The sequence below is a fragment of the Ochotona princeps genome, chromosome 15 (assembly GCF_030435755.1).
Source record: "Ochotona princeps isolate mOchPri1 chromosome 15, mOchPri1.hap1, whole genome shotgun sequence".
Taxonomy (NCBI): Eukaryota; Metazoa; Chordata; class Mammalia; order Lagomorpha; family Ochotonidae; genus Ochotona; species Ochotona princeps.
This window is the reverse complement of record NC_080846.1, coordinates 51,659,873-51,675,544: the sequence shown is the minus strand read 5'-3', so window position 1 is coordinate 51,675,544 and position 15,672 is coordinate 51,659,873. Positions and strand designations below refer to the sequence as shown.

Below are 15,672 nucleotides of genomic sequence, written 5' to 3'. Positions count from 1 at the left end.
ACTTCTTCACTTAGAAAAAAAATGTATCTGGGGTAGAGGAGGCAGGCACAATGGCTCAGCTGGCTGATCCTTTGCCTGCAAGTGCTGGCATCCCCTATGGGTGCCGGTTCGAATCCCGGCTGCTCCACTTCTGATCCAGCTCCCTGCCTATGGCCTGGGAAAGCAGCAGAGGATGGCTCCTTCCTCAGCACAACTCGGGCTGTTGTCTGCTGTCTCCGAAGTGTATGAGAAACAAACTAGATTGTAAACAGAGGTGGGACTTGATCCTAAGCACTCGGTCTGATATGGGATGTGGGTTCAGGACAGCAGCCTAACCCCACTATGTCACAACACCTGTACCCCAAATAGTGCTTTAACTGCTGTGTGTGCCTGGCCTAGGGTCCCTGCCTTTCAAACAGATGAAAGATAAATTACAAATAGAAATGAGAAGACTTTGCCGGGGGAGCTGGTCAGGCAGTAGTAGTGAGGCCAGGGGTGGATGAGCCTCCAGTCTGTGGACTGCTGCAGCCCAGGAATTTGACCCGAGGCCTCCTGGGCCGGCCACTCCCCAGGAAGCCCTCCTCAGGGGTGGTGTTTGTATGCACTGCCTGGCATAGACAGGGTACCCTGTGAGTGCAGGAGGAGGCTGATGAGGGTTGGAGCCAGCTCAGAACTGCTTCAGGGAGGGAGGGAGAGGCCGTGGGGAGGGGTGGGGACTGGGCAGGCTCTGGAATGGGGAAATGTTTCTCAGAGCAGGAACTGTCCCAAGAGCTTTCCTGCTCTGACCCTGCCTCCGGCCTGGAAGCGGGATCTCACTGCTGGCTGGCCCGGAGAAAGAGTGCCACCTGGGAGAGGCTGAGACTCCCCAGGGGCAGGGTCAAGGGCGGCAGCGGAGCCCTGCCATGGTGTGTGTGTGTGTGTGTGTGTGTGTGTGGTGGGGAGAGGTGGACAGAGGAGGTGCTGTTGCCATGCTGGAGATCGGATCCTGTGGGGACTGGAAGTGGCCCGAGGGAGGGGTCAGCGGGGGAACACAGGCAGTGACTGGCCTGGGGTTGGAGTGGTAGAAAATGAGCACTAAAGCTAAGAGACCGCAGTGCTTGTATCTGTGCATGTGTGCTACGAGCACGTATGTGTATGCAGCTATCTGTGTGACGTGTGCATGCATACATGTATGTGCAAGTGCTTGCATATATAGGCATGCACAAATGTGTGTGTGCACACACGTGCATCTGCATATGTAAATATGTGTATGTGTGCCTATGTTTATGGTGTGTGTATGTGTGTGTGTTGAACCATCCATCCGTCTGGCCTGCAGAGGGGGTTTCTAACTGTTGGCCATCCAGGAGGGATGTTGCCTCCTCACCACCCTCCACTAGGGCTTCCCCACAGGCTTGGTCTGTGGTGACAACCTGGCCAGCTCATCGGGTGGGGCCACAGGTTCGGGCCAAAGGCTGGGGAGAAAGGGGCTGGGATCCATCTGTGTGTGGAGTGTGTGGCAGGTGCTGCTGGAGGTACCTGGGCAGGGGTGGCCTGCGCTCAGGTAGCTCAGGACGCCCAGCACTCCCGAGTCCAGCACAGCACTCTCACTGGCTAGAATCCCTCCATCCCTTGGTGGGGGAGATGCTGAGAGTGGGGGGAACCTAAGACAGAAATGTGGGGACGGGGCGTGGAGTGGGGGGCAGGGAGGGAATGCTAACAGGAGCCCATGTACACAGCCACGCACACGCGCTGGCGCAGCCATCCCCTGTGAGGAGGCTCACAGAGCCGCAGTACATCTGTGTGCGGGTGCTGCCGTGGACGTGTGCACCCGCAGTGTGCTGACAGCTGCAGGCACCTCTTTTCTCCACAGACGTGTAACACAAGCCGGCAGGCATGTGAGTGGGGGTGGGTGGGAAAGGTCCTGGCCCTGGCCCAGGCCCAGCAGGGACATGGCCCCTCTGAGGTCCAGGAAAGCGGGGAGTGGTAACGGGGTCATTCTTCCGTTCATTTTCTTCCTTCCCAAACATAAGGGAGAGGAGTGGCCAAATGCCCTCAGATGGGTCAAATACTCCAGAATTCAGCCTTTTGCTCTAACGGTAGGCTTACCTCAGAGGATTCTTGGGTGTCTGTGTATGCTTCTACCTTTTCTAGGCTAAGACTAGAAGATTTCGCTTGTTGGCCACAGGAACGCGGATATTCAATCCTTCTCCAAGCCGCCTCCGGGAAGCCTTCCCAGACTGTCTCCCAAGATGGTCTCCGTGAGGCCAGCACACCTCCACCACCCCCGCCCCAGGCTGTTGCCTCCCGTTGTTTTCCGTGGCCGCCCCTCTTCCTTGCCTGCGCTCCGCCTGACCGCCCTGAACCGTCTGGCGCCGAGGGGAGGAAACGCGGCCCCGCGAGGGGGCCTGGCTGAACTGGGCGGCCAGTGGCCAGCTCCGCCCCTACCTGTCTTGGCCCAGCCGCCCCGCGCCCGCGCGCTGCAAATAAAAGGGGGCTCGGTGGCTCGAGGTCAGCGAGTTCGCTCTCCGCTTGGAGCGCCCTCAGAGTCCCGCCGCTAGGTCCCCACACCATGTCCTTCCACCTCGGCTCTCAGGCGTTCAGCTCGCGCTCGGCCGCAGCCGCCCCGGGCCGAGGCGCGCAGGTGCGCCTGAGCTCGCGGCGCCCGCTCGGCCTGGGCGCATCGCGGCCGCGGGTGACCCTGAACTTGGCTTCTGCAGGCCCAGCGGGAGCCGGCATCCGCGAGGTGACCCTCAACCAGAGCCTGCTGGCCCCGCTGCAACTGGACATCGACCCCTCCCTCCAGCAGGTGCGCCAAGAGGAGCATGAACAAATCAAGACCCTCAACAACAAGTTCGCTTCCTTTATCGACAAGGTGAGGCTGCCGGGTACCCTGTCTGGGAGAGTGGGGAGCTGCTTTCACGTGGCAGGGAGAGCGGTTCCTTGGTCTCTTCCCCTCCCCATCACCCTGCGACTGTCTCCCACCCCCACCCCAGCGCCAAGCCCTGATTTCCAGCCAGCTGCCCAGTCCCCTCCCCCCCCCCCCGCTCCCCCGCCCTCTGCTCCAGGAATGTGTGCCCAGGTTCCATCTGGCTGCCCTGGCTGGCTTCCGCTCTCTCTGGGGCCAGCTTAGGCACCAGTGTCAGGGGGTGAGCCTCCGGGGTTCTCTCTCTGGCCCTCTTTCCCAGAGAAGGGGCTGAGTGGAGTCAGGGATTGGTGGTGGCAGCAGGGAGCCCTGGGCTCCTTCAGATGCTGTGGGTCCTGGACGAAGGCTGAAGGCAAAGGGCGGGTGGCTGCCCAGCTGAAGTGGTGCACCTGCCCTTAGGAGTTGCCAGCTGAGGGCAGGGAGTGGCATTGAGAGACTGTGTGGGAGAGGTTTTTCCTGTGTTGCACTGGACTCTGGCTGGGATTAGGGCTTGGAGGGGAGGGGGACGGGGAAAGAGTAGCAAATTTGACTGGGGGTGGGTGGGAGATGGTGGTCTGAAAGGTGTGGGGCAGGTGGAGCTGGACCCGGGTACAAGGATGCTGATATGCTGGGCTGCAGGAGACCTCTTTTGTCTTCCACCCGCAGAGGGGGAGGGCCTCAAAGAATCCCGGACACCCTAACACTCAGCATACCATAGGTGCTTATTTTGCCCTGGGGAAGGCGCAGTGCCCGGGCCCCGGGCTTGGAGAGCAGGGGATGAAGAGAGAGGCCACTGAAGGAGGAAGAGAAGAGGCCCCCCGCTGGGGCAGCAAGGGGGAGGTGCGGGGCAGATCCTCAGAGACTGTTCAACAGGTGATGTGGAGCGTTTGTGGACAGTGCATTGGGGGATGTGTGGGACGCACGATGAACCTGCTTCTGGCATCACACTCCTGACTTCAGATGGCTCTCCAGAGGAGAGGGGCCAGGGTGGCCAGGGTGGCCAGGGTGGCCAGGATCAGCTTGCTCGGGCGGAGAGGGGAGTGGACAGCGCTGTTGGGGGCCCCTCCCGATCTCCTCTTCCCTGACCTTTCCAGGTGCGCTTCCTGGAGCAGCAGAACCAGATGCTGGAGACCAAATGGGCATTGCTGCAGGAGCAGGGCAATGCCAAGAACAGCCGGCTGCCCAGCATCTTGGAGGCCCAGATTGCTGGGCTGAGGGGACAGCTGGAGGCGCTGCAAATGGATAGCGGCCGCTTGGAGGCAGAGCTGCGCAGCATGCAGGAGGCGGTGGAAGACTTCAAGAATAAGTAATGTCCCAGTGTATCCCTGGGACTCTGCAAGTCCCTGCCCGGTGGTTCAGGGGTCAGAGCGTGCAGCTGCTCAGGGCCAGAACTCCTGGAAGCTGCCATCTCTATGCTAGCACATTCCCTTCCTGTCTTCTACCTCTGCCTCCTCTGGGACTTGTTTCCAAGGCGTTCTGGTCTTTGCTCCTCATTCGGTCTCAAGTGAAGCATCTCAGCCCAGTTCAGACTGGTACACTTTCCCTTTTGCCGGGGTCCCAAGAGAATGTGGTTAGAAAGTGTCCATGGCAGGGTATGCTTTGGAATTGGGCACCCCCTCACCCTCTCAGATCATTCTAGAACAGCTCTCTTGTTTAGGTGGGATGTGAGAGACCATCGAGGCTCAGGCGCTAGCACTGTGAGAGCTGGGGACTTAAAATTTTTGGCCTCCCCTTCCCAGGAGGAGATTGGGAGTCAAATTGGGAAGGAAAAATGCAGGAAGGGAGGAGGGACATTGGGGGTGTGTTGGGCGGGAGGGCTGGGGGTCAGATGGCAGCTTGGGGGCAGGCATGGGAGGGGCAGGAAGACTAGGCTGTGCAGGACAGGTCTCTGGGGCTCACTGAGCTCAGTGAAAGCAAACCTAAGCCTTAGGCTTGAGCCCGGCTCCGCCCTGACACACCTGCACAGGAGCCACTGGGCATGCTCTGTCCTCTGCCCATGGCTGTGGGACTCAGTGGGAACAGATGCACAGGCTCTGCCTGGAGCAGAGCACACAGGGCCTCTGTGGAGTATCACCCCTTCTCCCCCACCCCTCACCCCTCTCCCTGCCCCTCACCTCCCTCCCTGATTTCCCTTGGGGTAAGAGTCAACAGGATTCATCTCATAGCAGGTGCAATCAAACAGGTCCAGGCAGTGGGAGGCTTGGGGGTAGCCAGCCAGCCTCTATGGTTAGGAACTCACAAGTATGTGCCTGCGTGTGTGTGCAACCTCCCTGCCCTGACTGCTTCATCTCCTCCAGAGCTCCCACCCCGCCTCCCCTGGGAGTCAGGTTGAGCTCCAGGCTGAGGCTGAAGGAGGAGCTGGATTGGGGTGATGGGGAATGGCCTGGTGTATGGTACAGCTCTGAGCTGTGCACCCTCTCGGTGCCATGGTGCAGCACTGAGCTGGGGGTGGGCAGGGTACTGAGTACAGACAGCCTCTCAGATGGTTCTCTGGATTCCACAGAGTGTGAGGGCTTGGGTGGGGATCCTGGAGGAGCTTGGGCCCTCTGGGCACATTGCTGCCCACATTGCTGTTCGAGGATGCTGCTGCTGCTGGGGCTGCTGCTCTGACTCTAACACCACTGAAGTACTTCTCCACACACGTTTTGGGTCCCCCTCAGTGAACCCCGACTTGGGCCAACGTGCTCTGACCCCTGTGTCTTGCCTGTTGAGGGCCTCCTGAGAGTCAGGGGTGCTGGCTCCTGGGGAGACTGGGGGATGGGAGTGAGGCACTGTAGGAGCAGGTGGAGCCATCTGGCAGGGATGCCAGGTTCACCCTGGACTTCATGTCTCCCAGCAGACATGTCTCCTGCCCTGCAGACGCCTTCTCCCTTTGTAGGGGGCGCTGGTTAGCTGTTGTGGTTAGGTGTGAGCTCTGGAGTCAGCTGCCATGGTTCAGGTGTGGACTCTGACGCGTAGCAGCGATGGTGGCCAAGACCGATGGCTTGGTCTCTCCTCCCCTTCCTCTTCTTTTTCAACAAGATGTTTTTTTGAAAAGAGAGTTATAGAGCGACAGAGAGAGATCTTTCATTTGTTGGTCCACGACCCAAATGGCTGCAAAAGTTAGGGCTAGGAGCCAGGCCAAAGCCAGGAGCCTGGAACTCCATCTGGGTCTCCCAGGTAAGTGTCAGGGCCCAAGTACTTGGGCCATCCTGACAATTAGCAGGGAGCTAGATCTGAAGCTGTCCAGGTGTGTCATGGAGGAGGGGGTGAGAACAGATGTCACACCTGGGTGGGAGGGGCCTTGAGTCCAGCAGCTCTGTCATGGCATCCTACCCCTCATCAACTGCAGGTATGAAGATGAAATTAACCAGCGCACGGCTGCCGAGAATGAGTTTGTGATGCTGAAGAAGGTAAGGGGGCAGAGAGGCTGGGAGAGGGGGACCTGTCGACTGAGCAGCCAAAGGGACCTGCAGCCGGAACATGGCCTGGACTGTGACAAGAAGGGAGAGCCACAGGAAGGACCTGAGTGTGTGTGTGTGTCTGGATGGTGCCTAGACCTCCACTGAGAAGTAAGGTTAAAGAACCAGGTTGGATGCTTCACCCTTGGTGCAGAAAATGCCCTGTTGCTGTTAGAACAGTTCATGCTACACAACAGGTGCATGTGATCAACTTCGGATGCTTACCAAAGGCATTGCAACAAGCCACCTTCACGCATAATGAACTCTCTGTCCCTAGGAGTGTGCACACTGAGATTGGGGACTGGAGGGCTCTTAGCGGGCTTTGAGTGACACACCCTGTTGCTTCAAGGCCGCCCACAAGGATGGCTTGGCATTGTGGGCCCATCTGTGGGCATATAGCCACCGGGGGTGGGTCAAAGAGGGCCCCAACTCCCCTAGTTTTAACCCCAGGGCAGTGCAGCTGGAAGGAGTCCCTTCCAGGATTGGCTGTCATCTGTCCCAGTACAGATGGGCTGAGCTGGCCAACTCTGGGAACCTTCACGGTTTTCCACGCCTCTGCTGACTGACTGGAAGTTGAGGTTTGCCGAGTTGAAATGATTTGCTCCTGACCACACAGCTCATAGCTGGCAGGGTCAGGGAGGGGCGTGCCCAGACCATCCATGCTTTCTGGAGCTGTCCAGGTGGAGGTTTCTGTGGCCTTGGCTGATGTGTGAGCTAACCGTGCAGAGAAAGCGCCTGGGTCCTGACCGCCTGGACAAGCCCTGTGTCTCGGTAGCATCGCCATGTTGAATTGCACGGGTTCTGCAGGGCTGGCTTGTTTTCTCAGCTACTAAATCTATACTGAGGCTGTGCTGCCCCTCCCCAGGATGTGGACGCTGCCTACATGAACAAGGTGGAGTTGGAGGCCAAGGCCAATGCCCTCAACGATGAGATCAACTTCCTGAAGACCCTCAACGAGCTGGTGAGAACCTTGGGGGTGTGTGACCTGTCCTAACCAGGGAGCTGTGCGGGTCCAGTGCCTGTCCTTAAGCTGGTCCATCTTCCTCTCTGGGCTCAGGGGCTCAGCGGGGGCCGGGGTGGCAGAGCATGTGAGGTCTCCAAGGGACCTTCCAAGGGCATAGGGATGGCTGTATCCTTGTTTGTGTTGGTTTGGGGTGGGAACCAGGAGAGGGTCAAGAGATTCCAGGCTGAGATGACTCAAATGTGTACTGGGTGTCAGGGGGCAGGGGTGCTCAAGACAGGAGAAGATGGAGGGCTGGGTGGCCACTCCTTTGTGCGCCCCCTTCTCACTCTCTCCCTCTCACCTGTCTGGCCTGGGCTCCCAGCTTCTTCACCCTAGGCCACATGAAAGCCCGCCCCTCCCACCCCTGCCAACCATTCCCAACTGGGTGAAACTTTGGCCTCAGATGGGAGGTGAGGTCCAACCATCTGGCAAAGGCTGGGCCCGTTGGAGGCTTATTACAGACCCACCCTTGTGCCCTGGTCCAGGCTTTGCCTGAACATCCATGTGTGTTCATCTCAGGGCTGTCCCCTCGGGCTTTCTCCAGCATTCCAGTCTCTGCATGGGTCTTCCTTCATCATGTGAACACTTTGAAAAAGTTGGTGGACAAACAGAGGGGCAGGTGTTTAGCCTGGCAGTGCCTGGTTTTGAGTCCTGACTTTAGCTTCCTGCTTAATATGCACCCTGTGAGGTTGGAGGGACGGGAGGGCACAGCAGGTGATAACTCAAGGGGTTGAGTTCCTGCCTCCCACCTGGGAGACCCGGATGGAGCTCCTGAAACAAAGTGGAATCACCACAGCCACCATGACCATTGTTGCTTCTACTTTTTCAGGTATTTTCTCTGTGTGTGTGACACAGCAGTGCCTATTTTATTAATTTTTTCTCTTCTAAAAATTTATTTATTTTATTGAAAAGTCATATATACAGAGAGGAAAGAGGCAGAGAGGAAGATTTTTCTGTCTGCTGATTCACTCTCTTAAATGACCGCAACGGCCAGAACTGAGCCGACCTGAAGCCAGGAGCCAGGAGGTTCTTTCTGGTCTCCCACGTGGGTTCAGGGTCCCAAGACTTTGGGCTGTCCTCCACAGATTTTCCAGGCCACAAGCAGGGAGCTGGATGGGAAACAGGGCCACTGGGATTAGAATCGGCCCCCATATGGGATCCTGGCACATGCAAAGTGAGGACTTTAGTTACTAGGCCACTGCCAGGCCCCACCTGTTTTTTTTTTTTTTTTTTTAAGAGATGCATTTATTTATTTGAAAGGCAAAGTTAGAGAGAGAAGGAGAGACAGAGAGATCTTCTATCCACTTGTTCATATCTCAGGTGGTCACAATGGCCAACATGGACCAGGCAGAAGCCAGGAGCCAGGAGCCACAAACCAGGAGCTGGGAGTTGGGAGCTGGGAGCTGGGAGCTTGGAGTCAGGGACTAGGGACCAGGAGGATCCAGGAGGATGCAGGAGCCAGGAACTTCTTCCAGGTCTGCTGTGTGGTTGTAGGGGCACCAGCATTTGGGTCACCTTTGACTGCTTTTCCCAGATAGAATAACAGGGAACTGGATCAGAAGTGGAGCAGCCAGGATACGAACTAGTGCTCATAAGAGATGCTGGCATCACAGGTGACGACTTTACCTGATTTGCCACTGTGCCAGCCCCAGGAATATCTGTTTTGGATAAGAACAGACCCATGCCTCTCAGCACGCAGTAGTAGGTGGTGGGCACTGCTCCTGTGGCACTGGCAGGAAGGCTGCCTGGCAGTCCAGGGTAGAGTGGGATGATTCTCTTCACCGCCACCTTCAAGTTGGGCTCATGCTGGAGCTAGGAGCCGGCACAGGGCACCACACAGTGGCACAGTCATTTGCCTTGTCCCGTGCACTCCTGCAGACTCTACTGGGGAACTGGGTCTAATGGGGGAGCTGGGTGGTCTGTGTCCTGTACTGCCTCTAGGCGATCAGGCCTGCTGCAAGGAAGGACCTTGGGGCAGGGTGGGGGTGTGGGTACAGGGCTGAGTCATGCTTGGTTCCCACAGGAACTGACGGAACTGCAGGCTCAGATTTCTGACACGTCCGTGGTGCTGTCCATGGACAACAACCGGCACCTGGACCTGGACAGCATCATCGCCGAGGTCCGTGCCCAGTATGAAGACATCGCCCAGAGGAGCCGAGCCGAGGCTGAGGCGCTGTACCAGACCAAGGTGTGACGCTACTTGGGGGCATTTACCCTCCTCCATCAGGCCGTTTGTGGCTGCAGCAGCTTGCCTTCCTCTTTGTCTCCAGCCTTGAGCCTGGAGTCTCACAGTTCTGGCAGGTGCCATGGCTGGGCCTGGGCCGCCACACCCTGGTGCTTGAGGAGGGAGGAGAGAATGAGCAGGTCAGAGGGCAGCCCCAGGATGACCCCAGCCTGCAGGGACTGGTTGAGGGAAGAGAGAGCGGAGTGGAGGACATGAACTTAGGCTGAGAGTTAGTACTGTTGAAGTTCTCGTGTGGTGCCTAGGCAGTGTACCCACTGTTTTCCGTGTATGGACACATTGGCTCCGTAGCACAGCTCTGTAAGGTCAGTACCATGAAGGTTCTTATTTTAAGGATGGGAGAATTGAGGCACAGAGTTGTTACATGCTTCGTCTAATTCCACCCAGCTAGACCACGGAGTGAGAACTAGATCCTGAGTCCCAGGGCTTTAGACTGTTGCCATGGAGATAGATAGCCAATGGCACAGGTGGTGAAGGTGTAGGAGGGGGCACTGGGTAAAGTAGGGGAGGAGAGTGCTTTAAGCATGAGGTGTGTGCAAAGGTGGAGGGTAGCCTGTGGTTGTGGGCGAGAGCACAGGTGTGCAGAGAAGGACCCCTGGGTCCAGGCCCTCCTTAAGCGCTTGTGACTTGCTGTGTGGTCTCTGGCCAGTGGGACTCAAGTCTTCATCTGTGAAGCGGGTGGTGCTGGCGAAGGGGCTACTGGGCAGGCGAGGGTCTCGGCCTTCCAGCAACTGTGTGGTACAAGGGCAGGGTGGCGGGTGGTCAGTGGCACCTGCCGCCCAGTGGCCTGGCGTCAGTGAAGCTGGCTGGGAGAGGGGCAGGTCACCTGCCATTGGTGGGGCTCACCTCCGCGTGTCTGACTCCGCAGTTTGAGAACCTCCAGGCCCAGGCGGGGAAGCACGGGGGTGATCTACGCAGCACCCGGAGTGAGATCGCCGAGCTGAACCGCGCCATACAGAGACTGCAGGCTGAGATCGACGGGGTCAAGAACCAGGTGTGCACGAGTCCGCCTCCTCGCTGCTCCCGCCGTGGTGGGGGTGCGCAGGAGAGGCTGCTGGGCCATGCTGGGCTCTGGATGGAGGAGCAGAGGCTGGGCCCAAGGGAGAGTCGCCTAGGGACACAGGAAGGGGTAGAGCCATATCAGATACCAGCATCCTGCTTGCACCTGGAAGCACCCAGATTCCACGGGAATCTGAGGCCAGTAGAGACCGTAACCCTCATGAGGCCCTGTCTCCCTCCCCTGACCCGCAACCTCGCTTCCTTCACTTTGTTCCACCCCACCAGTAACCTGCTTCCAGAATCTGTGTTCATTGTCAATCATGTTTGTTCTCCAAGACTTGGGCACTTGACGTCTCCTTGACCTGGAATGTGGACCTCCATGGCCACTCCTGTCCCAGTGCTGGGGTTTCAGATGAACAAAACAAAGCAAAAAACCAAAATGCGTCTTGGAGGTGGCTTCCTCAGATGCCCAGCCAACCATGGCAGCTGCCTAGCTGCCATTCTCAGAAGCCCTTTTCCCTCTCCGAGGTTTTCTGTCTCAGTGTAAGTTCTGCACTGTGCCCACCTACACTTAGTATACCACAAGTGCCCCTAGCACAGCCTGTGGCTCACTGCTTCTGCCTTGTGCACCTGCCCTACAATATGGGGGCAGGGCAAGTCTCAAAGACTTTATGGGGGTGGCTGCGCTTTGCTGGACACTCAGCTTGAGGGTATTGAGGTGACCCTGCCTTGGGGCCCTGCAGGCTTGTTTAGCAGCTGGCCGGGATGCAGGACTGGGTGAGGGCTGTGAGTCACTTGGTGAGGTGGGCCATCTTCCAGGCCCCCAGGGGAGATACAGAATCTTGAGTTCCAGGACTGGCACGCCCTTTCCCATGCAGGCGCAGGGCCAGGCCCCAGAGTTGGGGTGTCTGCCACATGGAGGGCCCCCTTGGAGATGCAACAGGAGGGAGAGACTTCTAGGGGAAGCGGGGGGTGATCCTTGCTCGAGGGTACCCGTGTTGACAGGACCGGGTCAAAGGGCAGAGGTCAGTGGAGAGTGAAGTGTGCTAAGAGGCCTGGAAAGAAAGGCAGGTTCTGAGTTAAGAGGGAGGAGGAGTCCTGGGCTGGAAGGCTGGGGGCGGCAGCTCTCTGGGCTGAACCGCACAGGGCATGGGGTAGGAGAGCCCCAAGGCAGTGAGTGAGTGGCTGATACTCAAGGCTGTCACGGGTGCAGGTCCATGGATCGTGGATCCTGTCTCTGTGATGTCTGGAACAGGTGTCAAGGAGCAGGATTCCTTTGCTGTGTGGGTCCCGTCCTGAGTGTGTCCCTGACTGGCTCCTGTTTGCAAGGTGACTTCTGGTCCTGGCATGGTGCCAGGCATTTGGAGACTCAGCTAGAAGCTAATGGTGCTGGAGCTCTTGCAGCCTGGAGCTGGGAGACTGGGCATCTATACATTCTAATAGCATCTATTAAGCATTTGCTGTGTGCTGGACCCTGTGGCAAGCTCATTTCATTCTTGCTTTATCCATGTGAGATGGACATGGTGACTGTTGTCCTTTTAGAAAAGAGGAGAGTTTGGCTCAGAAGGGTTAACTCATCCAGGGTAAGAAGGTCAGAAAGTGGGTGAGCCAGGATCAGGATGGAGGCATCGGCTGTCCAAACCAGTGTGAATACCATGGGCTTCCCCGGTGCCAGTGAAGCCACCTGCAGAGCTGCTCCAGCACTCCGCCGAAGGATGGCCAGGCACGAAGAAGGTAGAGTAAGCTGAGCCCTGCCCCACTGGCTTACAGCGTCACCCCCTCCCACAGCGTGCCAAGCTGGAAGCCGCCATTGCTGAGGCCGAGGAGCATGGGGAGACTGCCCTCAAGGACGCCCGTGCCAAGCAGGAGGAGCTGGAGGCCGCCCTGCAGCGGGCCAAGCAGGACATGGCACGGCAGCTGCGCGAGTACCAGGAGCTGATGAGTGTGAAGCTGGCCCTGGACATGGAGATTGCCACCTACCGCAAGCTGCTGGAGGGCGAGGAGAGCAGGTGCGGGGCTGGGAAAGGCATCCTGGGGTTGGGGATGGGGTGGAGCTGGGGTTTGCTGGTCATTCATTCTCTACACACCTCTCTTCTCCTCCTGTGATGGGCACCAGGGTGGGTGGTGCCGGGAGCACAGAGCTGACTCCTGCTGACTTGTCCTTTCTGAGGTGATCTGTTAGAAGGACAGATGCTTGGTGTAGACATTGGTGGGGGAAGGGAGAAGGATGGCATCCTCTCCTGGTGCGTGGCTGTTAGTAGGGTCACCTGACTTGGTCCTCAGTACACACTCAGGCAAGCAAGTCAGGTGTTACTGGTCTACCTCGGAAAGCCAGGGCCTGGGTACAGTCTAGGTGAGCTGCTCCCTGAGCTCGGCCTCTTCCACGATGCCACAGAGGTGTCCAATGTCCCCGAGGGGTGAATGACACTGCGTTGAACCAAGAGTAGGTCCAAGGTTTGTGGTCCAAAATTCAGACAACAGGGGATGCCAACTTTAAGAGGGCAAGGTGATCCGTATAAACATAAGCACACAACACACACATATAAAAAACAAAACAAATACCTACTGAGACTGAGAAGAAAAGAAGCGCAGGAATCATTAGAGCTTTGGGTACTCATATCTTTTCCTTCTGGGTTCTTTAGATGTATCAGAATTTTAAAAAAAGTTACATTCGTTTGTGTGAAAGGCAGAGAGAGAGAGAGAGTGTGCACGCACCAGGAGCCAGGAGCTTCTCTGGGTGTTTCTCCTGCGTGCAGGAACCCCAGCACTTAAATCATCTTCCACTGCCTTTCCCAGGCGTATTAGCAGGCTGCTTGGTTGAAAGTGGAGTAGCTAGAATTTGAGTTGGCTCTCACATAGGACGTTGGTGTCACAAGTGCACAAGTGGTGGCTTCCACTGTTGCCTTACAGTGCTGGCCCCTTACAGGAAGTTTGGTTATACAGCTGCTATCTCCTCTGCTCCCACGCACTTCTCCACCCCCAACTGCTGGCAGCTCCCAGCACTTGCAGAACCCATTTGAACAAGCAGCCTGGAAACTTCCAGCAAACGAGTCCCTTGCCCTTGGGCTCTGCTCCACCCTCTGCACTCGGGTCTGTTGAGGTGAGCAACAGGCCCCTCCAGCCAAGAGCTTAGTGGCAAACAGGGCTGAGTCACAAAACAAACATGGTCACCATCGCAGATGGAAAGTTTGTCTTCCTCGCTGGGGTGGGGGCCCACACACTGGGGGCCATCTTCCACTGCTTTCCAAGGTACATCAGCAGGAAGCTGGCTCAGAAGTGGAACGGTTGGGACTTGCATTGGTGCTTACTTGGGGTGCTGGCATTGTAGGCAGCAGCTTAATGTGCTGCACCACCTTGCCAGCACCTGGGACAGAGTTGTCGTTTCCACAGCAGGACTGGTTTTGACCTTGATCTGCCCTGAGCTACCCTACCTAGTCCCTCTCCTAAGTTCACTGGAGCTGCATTCAGTCGGTCAGCAGCTCACTCATTGTGTCAAAACGTGCCGTAGCCCACCGGGCCTTGAGCTAGGGATGACTCACTCTTAGGTTATTACCGACCTGGAAGGGAAGGCAGACTGCTGCACATACCTGAGGGGACTCAGGAAAGTTTATGAAAAGTGTAGTGAAAGATGAATGTGTTTGGGTGCGGAGAATGTTGCAGTCCATGCCCAGTTTTTCCCCATATGTACTTTCCATGAACTTTCCATAGACACTGTGTAACACATGCGGCAGGCATTTGTCAAATCCTTGTATGCCCAGGGCCTTGGGTATATTACATTATTTACCTCTCAAGAACAAGCTCATGACCTTGGACCTGTGGTCAGGCTCAATTTGCAGCTGGGAAGTGGCAGGACTGAGGCCAAGGTCCTGTGGCCAGTGGGTAGAGGGGCTCCAGGGAGGCCTGCCTTTCCTTGGCTCCCTTTGCTGAAGGTTGCCTGGAGGGACTAGGATAGGAATGAAGATGAAAGGGGTGCAAGGGAGAGCTCTGCTTTCACAGTTCTGTCCTCTGTCCCCAGAATGCAGGGAGATGGAGCAGGAGCCTTGAACATCTGTAAGTCCTTGGCTGCAGCCCAGCCTCTGGTCCCCGGGTTGTCCACATGGGGATGAGTGTTGAGAAGGACAGCTGGGTGTTGTGGGTGGGTGGGGTTGGAAGGCTCCTCTTGGGTGGGCCTTGGGGTGGGAGGTGGAGTAGAGGGTGGAGGGCTGGAGCAAAGGGGCAGGGTCCCTGGTGGAGGCATGGCACTCACAGAGTTCTGTTCCCATCTCTCCCCAGCCCTGCTGAATGCCACTGGTGGTGGTGGCCACGGCAGCGGGCTGACCTTCAGGGGAACCATGGGCAGCAACGCCCTGAGCTTTTCCAGTGCTGGGGGACCCGGAACCCTTAAGGCCCGGAGGAACATCTACAACTGAGCCTAGCTCTGCGGAGACGCATGTACCCTTTGTCCCACCTTCCAGCCCCAGGACTGTGGGATGGTTCTAACAAGAGTGTGGGTGTTGGAGAGACTTCCAATAAAGCTGCCACTTCCTGAAGCCTGGAGCACCCATGCCTGTGTCTGTGCTTTATTAGGATGAGCGGAGTGGGGTGGGACCAGAGAAGGGGACCCACAAGGTCGGGGCTGGCTTCATGTGTGGGAGGTAACAGAGGCCACTGCTACAAAGCTGTCACGCACACTGGGCAGTTGCAGGCCTCTCCTTGTTCCCACTCCCTGGTCCGGTTCTGTGCTGCCGGGTGCCTCCCTCATGGGGTAGGAAGACCACAGACACTCAGCTGCCCTGGGCCGGGCCTCTGTGGCCTGGCCGGTTCCCGCCCAAGCGGCCCTGGGCCCTTCCTGCTGCTGCGTCTGCCTGGCTTTCCACCAGGCTGGAACCTGGGGTCTAGGACACCGGCTAGTATGTGTGTGTCTGGGTGGGAGATAAAATGTGTGTGTGCGCTTGTGTGTGTGTGTGTGTGTGTGTGTGTGTGCATGTGCAGGTGTGTGTATATGTGTGTACACATCTGTAGGTGTTTGTGGATGTGTCTTGAGTGTGTGTGTCTTCAGTGGTGTGTGTGTCTGCATGTGTGCATATGAATGTGTGTGTATGTGTGTATTCATGTATCCATGGTGGTATGTGTATGTCTGCACATGTGT

General features: G+C 57.3%; 1 protein-coding gene across 1 annotated transcript; it reads left to right on the top strand.

Annotated features, from left to right (window-relative positions):
* The first annotated feature begins 2,060 nt into the window (after positions 1 to 2,060).
* Positions 2,061 to 15,080, top strand: KRT7 (keratin 7). Its single transcript, XM_004583304.3, has 9 exons — positions 2,061 to 2,830; positions 3,955 to 4,166; positions 6,192 to 6,252; positions 7,166 to 7,261; positions 9,327 to 9,491; positions 10,414 to 10,539; positions 12,333 to 12,553; positions 14,560 to 14,594; positions 14,817 to 15,080. The coding sequence occupies exons 1-9, from the start codon at positions 2,528 to 2,530 to the stop codon at positions 14,951 to 14,953; spliced, it is 1,356 nt and encodes a 451-aa protein (XP_004583361.2). The 5' UTR covers positions 2,061 to 2,527; the 3' UTR covers positions 14,954 to 15,080.
* Positions 15,081 to 15,672: the final 592 nt, after the last annotated feature.

What these genes read in the sequence shown, in the direction of transcription:
- KRT7 (XM_004583304.3), top strand. Translation starts at nt 2,528, where the DNA reads ATGTCCTTCCACCTCGGCTCTCAGGCGTTCAGCTCGCGCTCGGCCGCA. An exon ending in AGTTTGTGATGCTGAAGAAG is followed by an intron (nt 6,253 to 7,165) that starts GTAAGGGGGCAG and finishes GCCCCTCCCCAG; the next exon opens with GATGTGGACGCTGCCTACAT. An exon ending in AGCAGGAGCCTTGAACATCT is followed by an intron (nt 14,595 to 14,816) that starts GTAAGTCCTTGG and finishes ATCTCTCCCCAG; the next exon opens with CCCTGCTGAATGCCACTGGT.